Source organism: Rattus rattus, chromosome 11, assembly GCF_011064425.1.
Source record: "Rattus rattus isolate New Zealand chromosome 11, Rrattus_CSIRO_v1, whole genome shotgun sequence".
NCBI lineage: Eukaryota > Metazoa > Chordata > Mammalia > Rodentia > Muridae > Rattus > Rattus rattus.
Genome location: NC_046164.1, coordinates 92,891,287 through 92,911,592, shown reverse-complemented (window position 1 = coordinate 92,911,592; position 20,306 = coordinate 92,891,287). Strand labels below are relative to the sequence as shown.

The 20,306-nt window shown below is 49.1% G+C and overlaps 1 protein-coding gene and 1 long non-coding RNA gene across 10 annotated transcripts in view; one reads left to right on the top strand and one right to left on the bottom strand.

Annotated features, from left to right (window-relative positions):
- Positions 1-325: 325 nt before the first annotated feature.
- Positions 326-3,048, bottom strand: LOC116912766. The gene is made up of 2 exons (XR_004389478.1): positions 2,303-3,048; positions 326-1,630 (listed from the first exon to the last, which is right to left on the bottom strand). It is a non-coding gene; the product is annotated as an uncharacterized LOC116912766 (long non-coding RNA).
- A 1,518-nt stretch (positions 3,049-4,566) lies between these two features.
- The window catches only part of Bcl11a (BAF chromatin remodeling complex subunit BCL11A), a 94,886-nt gene continuing 79,146 nt past the window's right edge, over positions 4,567-20,306 (top strand). Inside the window, exons 1-2 of one of the 9 annotated variants that reach the window (XM_032916865.1) lie at positions 4,567-5,037; positions 11,951-12,280. In XM_032916865.1, the coding sequence (XP_032772756.1) occupies positions 4,983-5,037; positions 11,951-12,280 (385 nt within the window). In that variant the 5' untranslated portion in view covers positions 4,567-4,982. Of the gene's footprint in view, positions 5,038-5,482; positions 5,733-7,287; positions 7,361-7,386; positions 7,586-10,051; positions 11,538-11,950; positions 12,281-20,306 lie in introns of those variants that run through there. The other 8 variants (XM_032916875.1, XM_032916867.1, XM_032916874.1 and 5 more) reach the window with 8 other exon arrangements.

The window sequence follows — 20,306 nt, the reverse complement described above, 5'->3', positions numbered from 1 at the left end:
GGGAAGAGTTGAGCCTTTGACGAAGGGATAGATACCGTCTACCCTTGGGCCTCCTTAGGTCCGGGCTTCAGGGTCACACAGGCAGCAGGGGGCACAGAGGCTTACTTCTCTCCTCAAACACAGCCTCTGCCCTTTCAAATGCATTGTCTAACAGCACTCCAGCTAGCAGCGCGCCCTCAATGGCCTCAGATGTGAATTCTGTGCTGAGTATAGGGTCCAAACCTAAAAGATGATTGCCCATTCTCTATTTTCTGGTCTGCCAATTAGGGAACAAAAATGATAAAAAGAAAGAAGGAGAATGCAGTAAAAGGCGAGATGGGACTGATTGCATTTTCAATCATTTATTTATTTATTTATTTATTTTATCTAGGAAAGCGTTTCACTCTAAAGACACACAGTGACTATTTTATCTTAATTTCGTACTTTCCACCGAGGCAGACCTTTTAACCCCTCACTCTCCAGCTCGCAGAGAGTCCCCCGTGTAAGGGATGCTCACGCTACTGCTGGGGCTGTATTAAGACTCCCTCTTGAAGCCGTTTGTTGACCACATTCACGTTCAGAACCCCGAAGCTAAAAGCACTTTACACCATAAAATAAAAGCCCTGTCTTTTTTTCTAAAAGGTTACGTCTGGAGGCCACGCGGCTCATACTTCATATGAAAACTACTGAAAGGACTATGAAACCCTCCATGATTTACACCCTCTCTCCGCATTAGGGTATAGATCTACTAGGGCTCTAAAAAATACGGTGGGTTTCTAACCGACGTGAATATATGTGCATTATTTGAGAAAGTCTGTTAGAAAACTTGTCAACACATTATAAAGCATAAACCAGGACTTGGCTATTAAGTACGGAGATCAGAGGCAGAATATATACTGCAGGAAGTATGGGGAGTCTCCTCCGCCGGCAAGATAAAAGCAAGGAGGAGGGAAGGGGAGGGGTCGTCTGCTGGCCTGGGGTTTACGCACTGTCGTCACTAAAGGTTTGGGAAAGAGCCCACCGAGCTCTCTCAATGAAAGCAGCAAGGGTATTACAACCCCAAACGAAGTTAACTGAACGGCTAGAAAATAATTCTAACGTTGTCATAATTTACTACTTTTAAAAAGCCATTTCTAGAAAGGCAAATAAATATACTTATTGCGTGCTCAATTGTGTACATTAGAGCTGACCTTTCACCCCGCTCCACAACACCACCTGCATCATTAATCAATACTTATGCTGCATTTTTCAGATCTCTTTGGAACATCACGTTTTTACTTCTTTAAACACTCATATAAACCTCCCCTCCCCCACCTTCGGGCGCTCGGGTGAATATCCATCAGCCAGAAGGGAGGGGCGTCACCGGTCCCCGCGAGCACTAGGAACCCAGAGGGGGGCCGGCTAGGACAGACCAAATGCCGACACACAGCCCTGTTTTTCTGGGCTGGGTGAAATCTGGTTGGGGGGAGGGCGGGAGCAGAGGGCAGGTCCCATTTCACCTTGGGTATTTTTATGATGGAGAAATTAAATATATGTTAATCGTGGAAACGTTGCCGCTTACCTTTGCACTGACACCCAGGGCAAGCAGCTGTAAGTGGTTTTTTTTAAATGTATGTTTTAAGATGTGGCTTCCAAAGGAACACCCTGGAATCTGAAACGAGTGCAGTAACACGGCAGACTTACTTGTTACTAAGTGCTTAATTTCCTATGATTTTTTTTTTTAAAAAAGAAAATCAATAAAATGCTGCCAGTTATTTATTGGAAATAACCACAGATAGCGGCCCTGATAGGGTGCCGGTTTTAGAGAGCACGCGATTGTGTAATGAATTGTAATTCAGAAGACTGTTAAATGTGAACCACAGAACCTTTCAGAGGTAATAAAGTCATTACTTTTTACACTACAGCCAACCCTGAAAAGCTTTACACACACCATTATATATAAATCACACATATACAGTATATATTTCTACAGCACGATTTGTCCATGTATCTGTCTCCTTTCTGTACAGACTTTTATGGATGAGAGCAAGATTCAAATCTGCCCAGCTTCATCCTGAAGGAGTCTGTCTCACTATTGTTAACTGAAGAGGCATTTATTTATTTATTTATTTATTTATTTATTTATTTATTTATTTATTTATTTTCCCGAGGCCTCCAGGTTGTACTTTCTTCTACACTCCTCTCACTTAACCGGTAGAGGTCCACCCCTGTAGCCCCTCCCCTCCCACCTCCCGCGGCGACATTCATTTGGTGATTCTAAGCCTGGTTTAACAAGCAAAAAAAAAAAAAAAAAAAAAAAAAAGACAGAGGAAGAGATGCTGACCTGCTCTGAAGAACTCAGTGAAAAGGGGAAACGGTGTCGTGCAGTTACTGCAATAGAGTCTTCCTGCTCCTCAAACAGAATTCAAGACCCCCACCCCACCCCCGCCGCCGCCAGGAAAACCAGCTAGAGGGAAACAGCATCCCCCAAACCAGTCTAGCCCATAGCTCTCCTAGCGTAGGGCATCAAAACCTGTATTTCTAACTCAGAGGGGCCCGAAGCTTCGCCGAGTCAGGCAAGCCATTTTCTAATAGGTTTGAAACTTTCCTAAGACACAGGAATAAACAGCCACAAGCCAGTGAGGCTGGGAGGTGGGCGAGCGTGTGCAAGCCCAGGGCCCTGCCTTAAAACAATACAATCCCCCGGCGGGTGGGCGAATTTACGGATAGGACACCTCTCTAGAGGAGGGGTGCGAGGACGCTGGGTGCGGGGTCTAGAGGAGAGGGGAGGAAGGCTCCTGGCTCTGCAGAGACTCACAGACCTCCACCTGCAGTTCGGGTCTCCACCCTGCGCCCTCGGCGCCTCCCAGGGACTCTGTCCATCCCCCGCCCCCGCCTGGGCGCAGCTAGATTTGGACCCCGAGCGCGGTCTCCCTGGCTGTTGCTGCTGCGGCTGCTGCTGCTGCTGCTGCTGCTGCTGCGGCGGCGGCGGCGGCGGCGGCGGCTGCAGGGAGGTGCAGGCAGGCTGGGAGGCTGGGAGGCGGGAGACGCCGGGGGACTTTGCAGCACGTTTCTGAATAAACTTTCCAATCGCAGGGGGTGCTGTTGCTGTATATTTTACGTAAAACTGAAAGTATCCCACGCCAGAGCGAAGCCCGCTTTTTGACAGCGGCAGCGCGCGCGCGCGTGTGCATTAAAGAGCCAGGGGTTTATTTCCAACAGGTCTTTCTCTAATTTCCAGGGAAGGTCTGCAGAGGGGACCGAGGGGGGCCTCCGGGGTCCCGGGTGTGCGTGGTGGCTGCTGGCGCCTGGGCAGCGCGGCCGTGACCCGAGGGTCTCACCACCGTGGTTCCCCCCCCGCAGCTCCTGCTAGCCAGTTTTCTTTCCTTTTCCCCATTTTCTCTTTCCCCGAGTAACAGCTTAGGAACAATTGTGTTCTGTCCGTAAGAAACATTTTTCTGTCCTTCGCTCAGTGCTTTCGCAGGGGCCCGGAGTGGGAGGGGGTGTGTCCCTCCCCGGGATCAGGCTCCGGGACCTCCCGCGGCGCGGCGAGCAGGTTCCCAGAGACCCGGGCTCCTGGGGCTACCCGTGCTTTGTCCTCGGGCCGCCGACTGCTCAGAGGTGGACGCTCGGGCGCCTCGAGCCCCGGCCCCGAGTGCTCCCATCTGGGGACTGAAACACACCCGGAATCTGGCTCCTCGGTCTCTGTATCTCGACCTTTCCGTTCCTGCAATCCTCCGGAGCTGGGGATTCAGGGCTTCAGTGGCATTCAGCCCCCGACTGTTTGTAGGGTCGCTCAGATCCCGGGTCCCTGACTTGGCCTTGGGGGCGCGCTCTCGGCCCTCGAGCCCAGGCCTGCGCCGCCAGCCTCGCCCCAACCGCCTCTCTCCAGGCGGCGTCGGCTTCTCCCCGGGCCCCGGCACTGGCCTTCCGGACACACGACCCTCCAAACTTGGGCTGGATTTCTCTCTCCAGCGCGCTCCCGCCCGTCTCCCCTAGCCCGCAGCAGAGCTCTTAACTTGGACGCTCAGCTCTCAACTTCGGGTGATTTTTTTTTTTTTCTTTCCTAGCTTTCACTGGGTAAAGTTTCTCGAGCGCTGCCACGAGCTCGGGGCTAGTACTCCGGTCCCCCGCGTCCCCTGGCGGGGAGGGGAAGTGGGTGTGCGAGCGGAGGAGGGTGTCCGGGACCTACTCTACCTGGTTTCCCTCCGCCCGCTCCTCTCTTGACTCTGGGCTTGCAGCGTCTTGGAGCACTCTGCCCCCACCCCCCACTTCAATAATTTTTCATTTTGGGGTCGGTGAGTGTGTGTGTGTCGGGGGGAGTGGAGCGGGGCGCAAGTCTTGCTCCCCCTCACTCCTCCCTCCCACCCGGCGCCCCTTTCTTCTCTCCAGGCCACGCCACCGCCATGGCGCTCGCTGCAGCCACTGGTGAGCCAGCCCCAGAGCCCCCTCCCCTCTGCCCGCCCCTCCCCCCAGGGGCCGCGTCTGGCGTCTGCGGAGCCCCCCGCCCCGCACCTCCCCCGCCCCGCACTGGCCATTGGCTTGTCCTGGTCTCTTTTTCATGTCCAGCCCCTGATGTGTGTCCATTGGTGTGAGCTTCCCCTTCCCTCCTCCCCTTCTCTCCTGCTCGCCCTGCCCATGTTTTGTGTGTCTCTGTCCATCCAGACTCCTGACGTTCAAGTTCGCAGGGACGTCACGTCCGCACTTGACCTTGCAGCTCAGGGGGGCTTTTGCCATTTTTTTCATCTCTCTCTCTCTCTCTCCCTCTATCCCTCTTCTCTCTTCCTCTCTCTCTCTCTTTTTTTTTCTTAAAAAAAAAAAAAAAAAAAGCCATGACGGCTCTCCCACAATTCATCTTCCCTGCGCCATCTTTGTATTATTTCTAATTTATTTTGGATGTCAAAAGGCACTGATGAAGATATTTTCTCTGGAGTCTCCTTCTTTCTAACCCGGCTCTCCCGATGTGAACCGAGCCGTCGTCCGCACGCCGCCGCCGCCGCCGCCCGCCCGCCCCGCAGCCCACCATGTCTCGCCGCAAGCAAGGCAAACCCCAGCACTTAAGCAAACGGGAATTCTCGCGTAAGTAACCCAATAATAGTAATAATAATTATTAATAATCACGAGGGCGCGCGGGACGCTAAGCAAGAGTGAGGTTAAGAGAGGGGTGTGTGCATGCATTAAAATTTTTTCAGGTGAAAAACCTTCGGTAGTCGAAGTAAAAAGAGATTAAAAGGGAAAAAGCCCCTCATGCCCTCTCGAACGAGAACCGTGTGCACTTTTGAGACGGCACGCATCTTTTTAATTTTTATAAAAAGATTGACTCCTCCTCTTTCCTTCTCTCCGCCGCTTTATTCCTTCTTTGAAAAAGGAATGCAATGATTTCTACCCTAGTTTTGCAAAAATAATGAACAATGCTAAGGACGCGGACACTCACATGCAAACCTGGGGGTGGGAGCTTGAAGGAAAGGGGGCTGTTTCCACTTCACTATAGGAAAATGGAGGGAGGGGAGGGAAGGAGTCAAGTCTGAAAAACAATTCCTGGGGAGAAAAGAGCTGAGACCGGCCTTAGGACGCCAACGTGTGCGTGGTCAAGTGTGCAGTGGGAGGGAAGTAGTCACCCCCACAATAGTACGAAAGTGGGGCTGTAGAAGAGAGCCGCTGGCGCTTCCCAGGCAGCCGAGCCCGGGGAGAGGGGCTGCAGCGGCTGGGAGGGCCGGGTGACCGGGAAGGACCCGAGTCGCGCCCGGCGCTGCCGTCTTTTGTTCCGGCCGGAGGTGGGTGTTTGTCCCGCCGCCTTTTGTGCGGGCTCCTCGCGCTTGCCCTCCTGCGCCGCCACCGCTGCCGAAGGGCAAGGGCCGAGGGAAGAGGCAGCCAGGGGCACGCGGTAGAGGGAGGGCGGGCGGGTGCAGGAGTCTCCGCTGCTGGGTTGCTGCTGCCCGCCCCTCCTGGGTGAGCCCTGAAGGAGACGAGGCGAAGATGCGCAAAATAAATAAAAAAAAATTAATAAATTTAAGCAACGCAAGAGAATGTACGATTTCTTGCTCCCCCAAAGAAGCCAAACATTCTGCCAGTCGTATTTTTCACCTCTTTCCTGGATTCGTTCGCACCCCCACCCCTGCAGAAATTCCAGTCTTTAATAGAGAAAAGAGAGGGGGAAAAAAAGAAAAGGAAAAAAAAAAATCCCTGACACCCCTTCCCCCAAACCCCATCAAGTTGCAAACTTAGAACCCGGCGGCATGGAGAGGGAAGCGAGGAACTCCCTCCTCTTACTATTTTTTGGAAGATTTTCAAAAAAAGTGGAAGTGGATTTTGATTGGGAAAAATCTCGTGTCTGAATGTTTACAAGCACCGCGTGTGCGGGAGCCTCCTGCCAACAAACAGACAGAGGACCGAGCGCGCCGCGGCAGCCCCGGAGCAGGCGGCCGCAGCGGCTGGGCCTCGCCCGACCTCGCCGTGCCCCAGTCTGGAGTCGAGATCGCCCACCCGGCGCTCGCCGCCCACCCGCCAGGCAGGGCGGCAGGCCACGCTGCGACTCCGCCAGCCCGGCCTGCGCTCTGGTCCGCCCCTAGCACAATACCCAACCCTCCCACCGACCTCTCAGACAGCGAAAGCTGCTGGATGAAACTCGGTTTTGCAAAACATTTTTTTTTTTTTTAATTTTGCAAAGCAGCTGTAAAGGCGAGTTTTGCTAGTCCCTTCAACTGCACCCGGGGTACTCTTTTAGGTTCCTCTTGTCCTTAACTCTGGGGCGATTGAGAGGTTACCACGTGCTTACAGCCCCCCCCCCCCAAATCTGGCCAGTAGCCTCTCGGACCAAAGCAGTTTCTTGGCTAGGTTGGGGAGGGGGCGGGGCAGGAGAAGTGTGTTGAGTGTGCACTTTGGGGGTGCAGGGTCCCCGCACTCAGAGAGCCTCACCTTTGGGTTCTTGCCCTCTACCCTGGGCCTGTCTTGGCCAGGGGTTTCTGTGAGTTTATGTAAAGTGTTAGTGGCGGTGACGATAATCTCTACTTGAGGTGTGCTGGGAGAGGCTGGTGGTGGGCACTTAGGAAAGTTTGAGTCCAGTAAGAAAAGACATGGAGCCTCCCCCTCCCCAAGCCCCCCTTCCATTCCTTCTTTCTCACTCATGACTCTTAATTTTCGACGAAAGCTTGGAGGACCCCCATGTCTCTCCTGCATTTGTCGAGGGTGGGGTGCTCATTGGGAATTGACTATTTTTCCCTCTGGGCCCTGGAACTTGTCACACACTTCGGAAGCTCCCCCGCCCTGGCACGTTGCGGGGCCCTCCCTCTCCCCACCCCCGCGCATCTCTCCCTCGCCGCTCTCCCCCGCCCCCACTCCCACCGGCCGCGCCGGATACAGAGCAGACGCGGCGCGCGACGGTGTGAAGTTACAGCCCGGCCAGGTACCGGCGGGAAGGAAGGGCAGTGTTCGCAGGACTCGGGAAAGCCGGGACATTGGGACTTTCGGAAGGATGCCATGAGGGGCGAGAGGGACAGTGTGGGAGGCGCAGTACGAGTTGCTCAGTACTCTCCTCCCACTTAGGTCTCTTCTGGGACGCTCCAGGCTGGGAGGGTTAGTCTCGCTGTTGTCCCGGGAAGGACACTGGACTAGGAGGCCAGATGGAGGGGTATGTGCAGGGATCACGTCTTTCATTTTTCTGGGTGCTTAGAGGGCAGGAGCCTGCCGGGTCCGTAGGACTTCCCCTCCACCCCCTCTACCCCCACACCCCCGCCCCCAGCCCCGTCCTCAGCTACGTGGACTGAATGAGCCATTTGGTCGCTAGGAGGCAGAACAAGATCAAGAAAAGCTCCACGAACTTGAACCTGTACCAGAGCCTACCCCACCCCCTGCCCGGCGTTTCTCGGCGGGGGAGGGACCAGCGTTGGGAGAGTGGGGGTGGGGGGCAGCGAACGGTTAGGCTGAATTCCCTTTCTCCACCCCCCATTACCCCTTAGGTCTTTGTTCTTCATTTTGACTTAAAAAAAAAAATGCTTTTGGCTAGGGCCGCGGAGAAGCGCTGGGGCGCGCAGCCGACACCCCCACGTGCGAGAGGACCCGGGAGCTCCCGGCGGGGAGCCGGGTGCCCGCTGGGGTCCTTTCAGGGAAGGCATTTTTGGTGGCGAGGGATGGAGAGTGTTCTCTCGAGTTTAGGGGCACGGCCGAACACAGGGAGGTGGCAAGTTTGCCCTTGGCTTCTAGGTTCACTTTTTTTCCACCCCCATCCCCGCGCAGAGCGCAGGTCTCTGCGGCTACCGCAGGCTTACCGGACGGCTTGGCAACCCAACGCTCCCCCTCCCCGCCTCCTGCAGCTCTCGCCTGGAAGCCCGAAATCACAACAATAGTAATAGTTATCATCATAATGATGCGGGCTAGCAGCGTCATTAATAATGAATAACCGCGGTCGCCGCCTGGCGCGCACACGGTGCCCGGAATTGCGGGCGAAACACATTTGCACAGATCCTCCAAAGTAAAAGTGTTAGCCTGTGCACACAGAATGAATTTCAGGACCCGCGCTCGGGGTGTGCGCGGGGAAGCCAAGACTCGATCAGGTTGTCCGGCTCAGTTTTCCAAAACCTTACTTCCTTTTTCCAACAACTGGCCGGTTCAGGGAACCGGCGCTCGGCGGCTGCCCGGCTGCAGGGGTGTGGAGGCGGCAGCCGAGTCCCCGGGCCACCCGTCGCCTCCAGGCTGGGACTGCGGGCCCGGAGGCCGCTGCTGCACGTGTTCGCAGCAGCGCGCGCGTCCGGAGCCTGCAGCCCTGAAGGAGGCTGCTTGCTTTGTGCCTCGGAGCCCGGGCGCTCAACTTCACTTTCTGCGCGGCCTACTCCCGCAGGGCCCCGGCCCCCGGCCTGCAGCCCTTGGCTTTGCTTTTGTTTCTTAGCTTTGCTTTTCCGATTTTTTTTCAGCCTTCGTTTGCTTTACCGCGTGTAGAAAAATCCACTTGGAAAGCAAACTTGGGAGACACGGCTCCCTTCTCCCCTCCCCCTCCCCCAGCAGCCCTGGTTTCCTCGCCTCTTCTCAACATTTCTTAGGAGGATTTTTGCCTCCTCTTTTTTATGTTTGTAACGGGGAAGGGGGAAGGACGGGGAGGGGGAGTGGGAGAAAAGAGAGGAATAAACATGAATATATAAATATATCGGTCTGCTGTCGCTGGGACAGAGGCCGTCCAGTCTCTCTCGCTGAAAGCAGAAGCATTTTATTTTGTCTTCCTCTCCTTGTAGCGAGAATTCGCGGCTAATTATTGTGATAATTTGTCCACTCCCTTCCACTTCAATCGAGGACTCCCCGCTTTGTCCCGAGTTAGGCCCAGGCTCAGAAAGGGTGGTATCGTAGGGGAGAATTAGGATGAGTTGAATTGTAGGGAGGGGGTAAAATGGCTGAGGTTAGGAATGTTTTTAGGGGATGAGGAATTTGCATTAAAATACAGAGAAATTATCTGATGGCCAGAAAGGAAATGCTGATCGCCACTGAGAGATGTCAATGCAAATCACTAGGCTGCTGCTGTAAGAGAATTGTATTTTCATATTTTCTTTGTGCCCCATTTGGTGTGATTTTTTTTTTTAAAATAATGCAGTAGCAATAATAAAATCACGTTTTGATATTTCTCTGCACATTACTAGGCAAATGTTTTTCAGAGAGACGGATATTAAATGCATTTCATACATTAGGATAGAATTCTTGGTAATTAGCAATAATTTACGTTAAGAGCATAGAAAATGTTGAGGTTACAGGTTTTATATCTGTACATTTGATCATCTTGTTATTTTCAAGAACTTTGCCTCCTATAAAATTAATTAGGTGAAATGTGGAGGTGTAATCAACAACCTGTGAATTACCACTTCATTTCCTGGTTTTGATTGTAAATCAGTTCAGTCACTACGTTTAGAAGACTTTAACCAAGTCTATTTTGTACTGAATTACCTTTAACTATTTGATATCTACGAGAATATCCCCTTTGCTCCTAAATACTGTTTCTACATTCTGAAATCCAGCAGGCCCTGGGAACAACAAAACCCAACATGAATCCTGGTGGTAGGATTTGCAAAAATGTTTTACCTTTAACAGAACAGTTTTTTTTTTTTTTTTTTTTTTTTAAAACCCCTGAGCCTTTCAGTCTCTCAATCTCAGAACTTGGAGCTAAACAACAGGAGCAGAAAAGGCCGCATTTGCCAATGTTCATTTAAAATCCGTAATCCAAATGGCAGAAACCATGGATCATGACTTCCCCACTCCTCACTTACTCAAAATGAAAGCAAATGCAGAGAAAAATGACACAGAGACACAAAGCAGAGGCATGTCCCTCCTTTATCTGCAAGGCATGCTCCTGCATTCCGCATTTGCCTTTTGATCAGGATGTTGGGCAAAGAGACCCAAGTGCTTACTTTGTTGCCTCCGTTAGTCGGGAGATAACCTAACCTTCTTCATATTCTTACCGTGACCTATGTTAAATTAGGAGGCGTACCAGAGGCTAGAAATTATGACATGTCCTACTTGAGCCCAGGTGCAGCTTAGGCAGGACTCTCTCAATATTATTTCACCCAGCACATCTGGGAGTTACTCCAGATCTTCCCCCTCAATATGCAGCCTGGGTAGGGTTGAAATAAATTTAACCTGAGTTCACTGGATTTTTGCACTTTATCAAGATCTGTTCCAATATTCTACACTCAAATTAAAATCTATTTTTTGATTCTCTGTGGCTTTAAGTTCATTAAGTGTGAGATTGGCAGCTTGCTAAAGAAGGTCAGGCTGATTAACTGTTTAAGACTTGTACATTTTCTGCTCACTTTTCCTTAACTGGCGGCATCCTGGACAGGCTTTGTAGTTTGTGATTTTTTTTTTTAATTTTTTTAGTTTTAGTTTTCCTTTTTTTTTTTTAAAGATACCATAAACAAGATTTTCCAGCCTTCCTTTCTTGACTTGCAAGGTTTAAAAAAAATGATAAAAGCTTCTTAAATAAATGCTGGAGTGCAAAGTTAAAAAAAAAAAAAACCCAGGCAAGCAGGAAAGAAAGACATGTCTTGTTATAACATTTGCTGGTGATTATGTGTGCAGAAATAGTCCCATAATGAAGCATTTTGGAGCTCATTCAGAAAATTAGTCAACTTTGACTACATTAGGTAAAGTGTCTCAACCCCGAAGAAAGGCTGCAGCCTTCTGAGGTATAGAGCTTGGGTGTCCACTCTGATTTTTAATGTCATGGATGCCACCAAGCACAAACACGTTCAGAATATTTTAGGCATTCTTTTCTCCGGGATGAAAAAAAAAACATGACTAATTGGCTTATTTTCCTAAGTACCCAGGAGCTCCCGTTCAGGGAACATGCTTGGGAAGATGTGACAGTGACTGTGGTGTTCCTGGGCTTGCGTGGCGTGGCTGGGGAGGCAGTGTGAGGTTCACCTCACTGCCATGGGTAGCTAGGTGAACGCAGCCCTACCTCAGACTGCTGTGGCAGTCCTGTGTGGTTGCAGCAGCCTTCTGTGCTGAGGCCATGTGTGCACAGTTAGGACAGAGATCCACACACAAAGGCTGTGTTCTCCCTCGCCTGCTCTTCTAGTCCTGGGCACAATAGACAACCTACTGTATGGGTGTGTGTGTGTGTGTGTGTGTGTGTGTGTGTGTGTGTGTGTGTGCAAAACTGGTTTCAGTTCATGTTTTCCCCGTAGTATTATTTAAGCAGTCTTTATTTTTTGAGTTAAGCATTCAGTCACTTTCTTTCTAAAGAAAGAATTTATAGTGTGTGTGTCCCTTGGAGTTACCCAAGTCAGAGGGATCTCCTTTAGTACAGGATGGCCTGCCTCACTGATAGATTTAATTATTGATACCCTCCAGATCACGTGTTGCCTGTGTACACATTTTCTGGGTATTATGTAGGGACTGCTACAAACACTTGTCCTAGTCTGTTGAGGCGCAGGGGTGGGATTGAGAATGTATGTCCCCCCTTTCCCTCCCCACCGGCTCCCTAATAATTGTGCTTTTGTTTCTTCAACCACAGCCGAACCTCTCGAAGCCATTCTTACAGATGATGAACCAGACCACGGCCCATTGGGAGCTCCAGAAGGGGACCATGACCTTCTCACCTGTGGGCAGTGCCAGATGAATTTCCCATTGGGGGACATTCTTATTTTTATCGAGCACAAACGGAAACAATGCAATGGCAGCCTCTGCTTAGAAAAAGGTGTGGATAAGCCGCCTTCCCCTTCTCCCATCGAGATGAAAAAGGCGTCCAATCCCGTGGAGGTTGGCATCCAGGTGACACCAGAAGATGACGATTGTTTATCAACGTCATCTAGAGGAATTTGCCCCAAACAGGAACACATAGCAGGTAAATGAGAAGCCAAGGAGAAAAGCTGTTTGCATGTTTTCTTTTTGTTTGCAGAGGCGTTGTAGTGGAGCAGGAAGGAGGTGAAGTCTGTATTTCTCCGTGTGACTGTCTATGGCAGCCTTGTAATGTTAAATAATCCTTCCCGTTGCTTCCCTCCAGAACTCTGAAAATAAATTGTTTTCCACCTTACTGAGTCAGATGTAGGTGGGGAAGCTACACACACACACACACACACACACACACACACACACACACACACACACACACACGCCCAACATCCTCCGCCTGGTCCTACCGATGCCAACGCTCTCTTCCCCTTGCTTGCCTTCCGGTTTCCTAAAGTGTTGAACCTTACTATACCTAGCTTGGTTTCCAGTGTCCACTTACGGCCTCAGGGGTGTATCAGGAGCAAGGTAACCACACGGGCGTTCGAGGTTGAGCCAATGACTGGTCTGAAGGGCTGGAAGGAGTTAACCGAGTTCCAGGGCTAGCCTTGGATCCATACTGGCTGTCAGCCTGTATGGGGCTGTAATTAAACACAGCCCCGTGGTGGGATGACACAGTGACCTTGACTTTAAGATGCCATTTTCGACTGGCCAGGCCAGAGTAGAGAGGGCAGTTGCTGAAGCGCACAGACATGCTTACTCGAAAAGTTTAAGGGCATGTTGGAAATTTCAAAAGGTTGGTTTGACAGGAACGGCTGCTCCCTGCAGCCTGCCTCCTCAGCTCAGTGATAAATGCTCCTCTGTGCTCTGTCTTGTCTCTGATGTGGTTTTGACAGATGTATCTTGATTTTGTTTGTGGTTTACACAGCCACATGTCACCCTTACAAATGTCCAGTCCGACTCCACAGTTTCTTGCCTAGCCTAATGTAAAATTTTTCTTGGGAAAAAAAAATGCATGCACATATTTAAACTCTCTCTCTCTCTCTCTCTCTCTCTCTCTCTCTCTCTCTCTCTCCCTCCCTCCCTCCCCCCCCCCCTCCCTCTTTCTCCCTCTCTCTCTCTCTCTCTCTCTCTTTCCCTCTCCCTCCCTCTCTCTGTCTTTTGGTTAATTTTACCATGGAGGTAGCTAGGTGTGTGGGTTTCTCAGCAGCTCCAGGGAAAGAATTAGAAGCTAACAGAGGGACTTTAATTCCCTGCCCTAGTGGTAAACAGCACCACTAGGTAGTGGCTCTTAAAACACTGTTTGCCTTAGCACGTTAGACAAAGCAAAAGCAGCTTCTGTGGTGACTGGATTTCCACATCTGGGAGACAGTTCCTTCTCTGCATTGCCCCACCCTCCAAAAGCAGGTGTGTTCATTTTCGGAAAGGTAGTTAGATAGCCAGTCACAAGACTCACTGGAACTTGTCTCTGATACAGTTGGACCATGGAGTTGGATAGGTCAGTGAGGCAGGGGCGGGGGGGGGGAGGGTAAATGTCATGTCGCCCCTCCCCCAAACCTGGAATCTGATCATTAAGATCAGGTGTGGCATTTTCTATCTTCTTCTTTTCCCTTTTGTGCTTTCTGCAACAATACTCACTATTTCCCTTCAGTGAAGGGAGGAATCTGCCTGCCAGGAACGCTGCGTGCATCGAGCATTTTTCTAGAAGCTGCCACATTTAGCTTCTGAGACATGTAGGTTAAGATTTTTATCTCCCCCCACCCCACCTCCCTGTAGGATATGGCAATGACCATTTCCATGTGACTGGAAGGAAAAGGAGCAGAAGTGTAAGGCATGATTAATGAAGCAAGAGCAGGCGGAAGGGGATTTGTCGTCTTTGGAGATCCAAAGCCTTGCTAAATCACCAAATATGGAGTAAGGCTTGTGTGATGTAACATCATATTTACATATCGTACTGCTCGTTTAAAAGACAAAACACAGTGTCTGTCAGGCAAGAATTAAAGCCACCCTTACTCCCGAAGGCCTAAATAGCTTTCCAGTTTCAGGTTAGCCAGTGTGAAAATTAGGGCCTCTGTATTTAGAAGAGGAATCCGAAGGCTGAGGAGAGCCTTATAAATAGTTGGGGCTTTTTACTTTTGTGGTTGGGACTCTACATGGATGTGCAGGGAAAGAAGTGGTTCTTAACCAGTTCTTAACTGGTTGTCATGGTGATTCCATGATATTTCAAAGACTATTATGGTATGGTAGCATAATCTAAAGGCCCCCTCCCACCCCCCAAAAAAAAAGAAAGGGAAAACATTTGAAATCTGATTTTTGCAGGGCTAAGGGTGAGCCATTTCTCTGAAATGGGAAGGGACCTGAGGTGTCTCTTACTCACAGTATACATATTCAATCCAGGTGAGGTAACCTTTCCTGCACAAACCATTGCAGCCCCTTCGAGCTGTTTAATCATCTGCCCTCGCCCCCTGGTATCAGCTGAGCGTAAACAGCACCTCAACGTGGGATGTCAGTAACTAGAATCATGGCTCCTCGTAATTCCCAGTAATGAATTAAGGCACTTCTATAGCGAAGTTAGCATTCTACTACTGCACATAAATTACGATGCTTGAACCTCAGGTGCAGCTGAAGCGAAGTCCTGACAAGATGGCGGTGGTCTCCCAGCTGGTTTCTCTAGGCCGGGGGGGGGCACACTTTCCAACAACCAGTCAGTGGACATTTGAACTGTGTGTCATAAAGAGAGAAGCAGTGGCCTGTATTGGGGAAGAAATATATTGATGGATGGCTACAAGAACGTGCTTGGCAAGGACGTGGAAGACAGTTGTTTAAGCATGCTGGGGAGGCAAGGCTCTCTGAGACGGTAGAAGTTAGATTTGGGTTCCCTGTGTGCTCCGTGTCATGTCACAGGCAGGGCACAGGAGTGAAATCTCACTCAGGAAAGCCTAGAGTCTGGGGACTTTGAAACAGGAGGGTAAGACAGCGTCCTTAGAGCTGCAGTAAAGTAGCTTGCATGTTGGCTCTGCTCAGGCCTCCCAAGATGACCGTTCTTTTTGGCAGGATGCTTTTGTACCTGATAACTACATGGGTGTGTGTGTGTGTGTGTGTGTGTGTGTGTGTGTGTGTGTGTGTGTTCTCATATGCTGTGCACATGCGTGTTACCTATATGCAGAAACGTTGACCAAAGCTGACTTCTCCGTTTTGTTTAGACATTCAGAGCCTTATATGACTATGAGACACGGAGACCATCCTGAGAGTGCTAATTTAAAGTAGCTGTTAGTAGCTTTTTATTGTGTGGTCCAGTCCATCAGTGTGCATGTCAAATACCCAACATCAGCCAGAAAGAAGCAGCCTTTGACCGACATCGGAGCTTTCTATATTGTTTTGAGTCTTTTATTTTAATGAGTAAAATGTCCACCGAAGATGAGTGGGTACGAAGCCGTTTTCCTTTCGCAGAAAAGACCCCAGACATCGTCTCACAGTGTCAGTCTTGAAGTCTTGGCTCATTGCACACGGGGATCTTTAAATCAGGATTAGCCTATCATAAACTTAGCTTTTAAACAGAATGGGAACGCAGAAGTCTGCTGAAATGCAGGGAAGCCTACTGCTACTGATGGAACACTGGCTTTTTTTTTTTCCCTCTCCCCCTTAACATTTGGAATGCAGGCATTTCCACTGGGGTGTTTGAAATCACCTGCCTACACAGACCAGCTGATATCTGGATATGTAAGACAGAGTCTCTAATGAGAGGGAAGTCTTAAAAGCAATGCTATTAGCACGCTGGCCTACAGGTAAAGCAAGTGCCACACTGTGCTTTTCAGCCCACAGAGCCAGCTTCTCTTTCCTTCTCTGTATCCATCCTTGGATGTGTTTGTATATTAATTGTACATGGGACTATAAATGACAGTATCTTATCGCGGCTACTTATTTTTCTTTTTCTGTATGATTCTGAATAAAAATAATACTGATCCACGAAGTCAGTTTTCAGCGTGGCATCAAAGCCCAGAAAAACACCAGCATTCGGAATGCAGAGCGGAGTCCTGGCAAGTGGTTTATTTACCTCCAGAGCCCCGGAGCAGAGAAAATTGTTTTGTAACAAATACTTAGCATTTTCCTAGGGAGGCTGTGTTTGTGAGGCTACTGCCCACAAGCTGATGTTCGTGGAACTGGGAGTCCTGCATATAAGTATCTGTAAATAAGACAGGGAAAGGCTGTAGACGGGCAGCTTGGATGTTTTGTCAAAGTACAATGTCAGAGAAACTCTAAGACACATTGTAAATAGAACTGTCACAGTGACTGCATGGTTGAGCTGCAGAAGTGTCCTACAATTGTTGGCATTGTTAGGGGACTTTTGAAAGCTTAATTAAACACAGAGGCTCGAACGGCTGCTAAATTTACTTTGGAAAGACAAAAAAAGAAAAAAAGAAAAAAACAAAATGTAACATAACAGAAGATCCCGAGGACCTCGAAGTTCCTCAGATGTCACCCTCCGGGTGTTGCAGAAAAGACGCATCGCACGCCTTCCTGGGTATCTTTCAGAAATGCTAGTTTTGAGAGTTAGGCCCACGTGACATGCAGAGCATCCTGCGTGTGACGTGGAGATTGTGCTTGTCCTTCCGTCCCCTGCTGCTCCAGACAGTGAATGTAAAAATGGCCTTTTATTGGAAACACAAATATGTGTTCACTTCAGGAATAGGGGCAGAGGGGTACGAAGCCTCCCTCCCGTTCTCTGTTTATTCTGTGAAAACTAAAACAAACAAACAAAAACCCCCCAAGTGCTGTAATTTCTCAAATCGACCCATCCTTACTGTGGGGCAGGCTTTGCGCTTTCTTTTCCAGGCTCTGAAGTATGTTTTGCATACCTTTCTCCCAGGGAGTGTGGCATTTACCTGTGGGGTGGTCCATGGGCTGGGCGATGCAACTGGGTGTAGACGGTCAGACTGGGTCAGGACAGGTACCTTCCGCTCAGAGAGGTGAACTGGGGACCTTAATGGCACAGTTCCGAATCACTTTCACACTGTAGCTCCCGTCTCTGGCCAACACGGAGGAGCTAAATGTGGTTCCTAACAAACACGGGATGCAGATTTTAGATTTTCATGCTGTCTGCGTTTAAAAGAAAGGGCCAGAGGCAAATGGCTGTGCATAGCTGTCACTGAGTGAGAAAGTTTGGCTTTCCTGTTGGGGGAAGGTGTAAGATTGAAAGGAGAGTCCATGGAAGATGTCACTGGGCATTTACCTGACCTTCCTTGGTTGGCGTTTGCATCCTGTATCACACAAGGAAATTATTTGACAAAATTCACTTCAAGACCCAGTCTATGGCCACACAGAGCAGTGCCAGCCTCTTTTAGTAAAAGGCACTTAGCATCAAGCTGGACCCAGTTTGGCACCTTGCCACAATGTAGCGTGAGCTTTAATCACCAAGGATCTTTGGTACCTTTCTGCTGGTTCAGATTTCATTTGGGTCATGGCTATGTCAGCACTGTTGCTATTTCAAAGAAAAAAAATACATTTTTTTGTATAGGGCCCATTTTTAATATTTCAAACAGGTTTTTATTTTATGCGTCAATTTGGAGGACATTAATAAAGTTCATAAAAATATATACAGACTATATAATTTAATGGAGAATGACCACTATTTTTATTTGTAATACAAATAGAAAATTGACCACGATACCCTCCTCTGTTCCTTTAGTGGACCCAGGTGGATCAGCACCCGTAAGCCCCCTTTTCCCTTTCCCTGCCAAGGGTGTGGAGCCCTGGCCAATATCTGTAAATTTACCTTTGTAATTTGCCGTGTAGTTTTTACAACAATGACCTAATTAATTTGAGCACGGACCATATTATTGCTACTGGAGTCATTTTCTGTCACAAACTTAATTTCCAGGAAATGTAATCTGACGAATAAGAATTCTTTAGCTCTCCACATGTGTTCTCTGAGACCAAAGGCAAATTTAAAATACTACTACTACTACTACTACTACTACTACTACGACTACTACGACTACTACTAAAATGCCAGCATTATTAAAGCCAGTGTGCTTGATGCCAAACTCAATTTGAAGCTGGTAAACGTCAAACTGTATTTCTAATCAGCTTTAGAATGTAGCATAGCCCACGTTGGGTTCGCCGGGATCTGCCTCCCTGCGTTTCCCTGGCCAGCTGCACTCCCCCTGCATTCTTAAAGCATCTCAGCGAAGGGTTTTTGCTGTTCTTAGCAGGGTTAGCAACTTGGGGTCTGTTTCTGAGCTCATTCGTCATTCTGGGATGGAGTTGAGTTAGGTTGGCAAGGGAAGGATTTGAGGCATGGGGGGGTGGCGAGGTCACTTGTGATCCCAGCAGGGAATAGGTGAGCTTCATTTGCCTTTACAATAGGCGCACGGTTACTGCACCTTGGAGGGGCTCTCAGGTGCCGCTCAGATGGGCGCATGTAAATGCCCTGTCAGATGTGGAGTCGGAATATTAATGCTTCCTCCACCGCTGCACCATAATAAAGCTGTACACAGCAAGCTTAATATTCAGCTAGGCTGGGGAATTGTATAAACTTAGATAGCCCGGTGTGAGAGACAGCGGTGGAAGAATGCGTGCTATGCTACAGTTCCTGTCTTGTTCTGCTTTGATCCAGAGCAAAATGAAAACACCCATCCATTCCTTCTCAGAGTTGTCTCTCCCCAACTCTGCCACCTCCCAGTCCACCCCCAGTTAGGTTTTCTTTCTTTCCCTTTTCTTTTTCCTCCCTCTCTCTCTCTCTCTCTCTCTCTCTCTCTCTCTCTCTCTCTCTCTCTCTCCATCTCCATGTGCTGGTATGGAGAAATGCAGCATAATTTGTTTCATATGGTTAATTACAGGCGTTTGAATATTTAAAATTTTAAATAGCCACAGTCCCAGCTTTTTCTGTTAAAAAGTATGGGATTTGAACAAAGGGATTACAGTGTAAATATTTGTGGTGATTTGCAACACCCTTCTTCTCCCATTAAACACATGCACAGATCCACACATACATGCATGCTCGGGCAAGCAAACACACACACACACACACACACACACACACACACACACACACACACACACACACACACACACACACTGCTGATTTAAGGACTCCCACACCTTTATTTATACTTCTTTTTAAAAACCTACTCTCAATTGGAGCGCCATTAAAATATTTTTCCATTATATTTTTGAGTCTGTTATTGCTTGAGGTTTTATAGAGGATTTTTATAATGTGTTCATTTAACAGAATCAACAGCTGTCAGAACCAGTTGTGGTAAATCCAGAAAACATACAAAGAGAAATACACAGGTTTTCCTGAAACAAAACACTTGGAAAAAATAAGCTGCCAGAAGTGGAGAATTAGAAGTTTGTCGACAGGGAACTGAGGTGTCTCATCTCGGGCTTGCCCCAGGGACCGAGCAGGAGTGATGCAACCCTGCTGGAAGGTTTACTTGGGCAGGTCGCTCCTCTAAGGCAATGTGCTGTGTGCAGCTGACAGAAGTGTGCACCAGAGGTAGGCTGGGCCTTCCATGGCCCCCCTCGGTCCCTTCTTTCTTTCTCTCCTTTTGGCCTATCTAGATAAATACCAAGGTCTTAAGAGTTCAAAATGCAAACCACACTCACCTAGAGGTGAGACAACCGTAAGAGGTGAGGAAGGTGCCTCCTCCAGACAGGCTTGGTAGCGTGTTGTTCAGAACCAAGTCCGTCTCTGCCAGGCAATTCCCAGTGGGGTCCTGGAGCAGGTATGTTGACGAAGGGGATATCTGGGGACCTTGGGCCACTCACGATGAGTTTTTGTTTATGTCCTCACGGCCGTTAACGTTGGTGAAGAACAATTACACCTATGATTTGATCTTGCCTTTAGATATAGAAGCCAATTCACCTATTAAAACCTCCCATTAAAATCAATAACGGACCGTCTGGGAAACCTGAAGAAGCGCTTTCAAAGCAAACACAGGTGTTGCTGTGCCTCCCCAACCCTTCTTCCATTTTCATTTCTGAACTTTCCAAAACACACAGGAAAAGCCTCCTACTAAGCACCGGCCACCACATGTCCTACTAAGCGCAGGCCACCGAGTCTGTACTCATTACCTGTTCGTTTCCTTGCTAAGTAAAGATGCATTCAAGAGTGTTGAAGAGAGCGGTCACACCTGTTA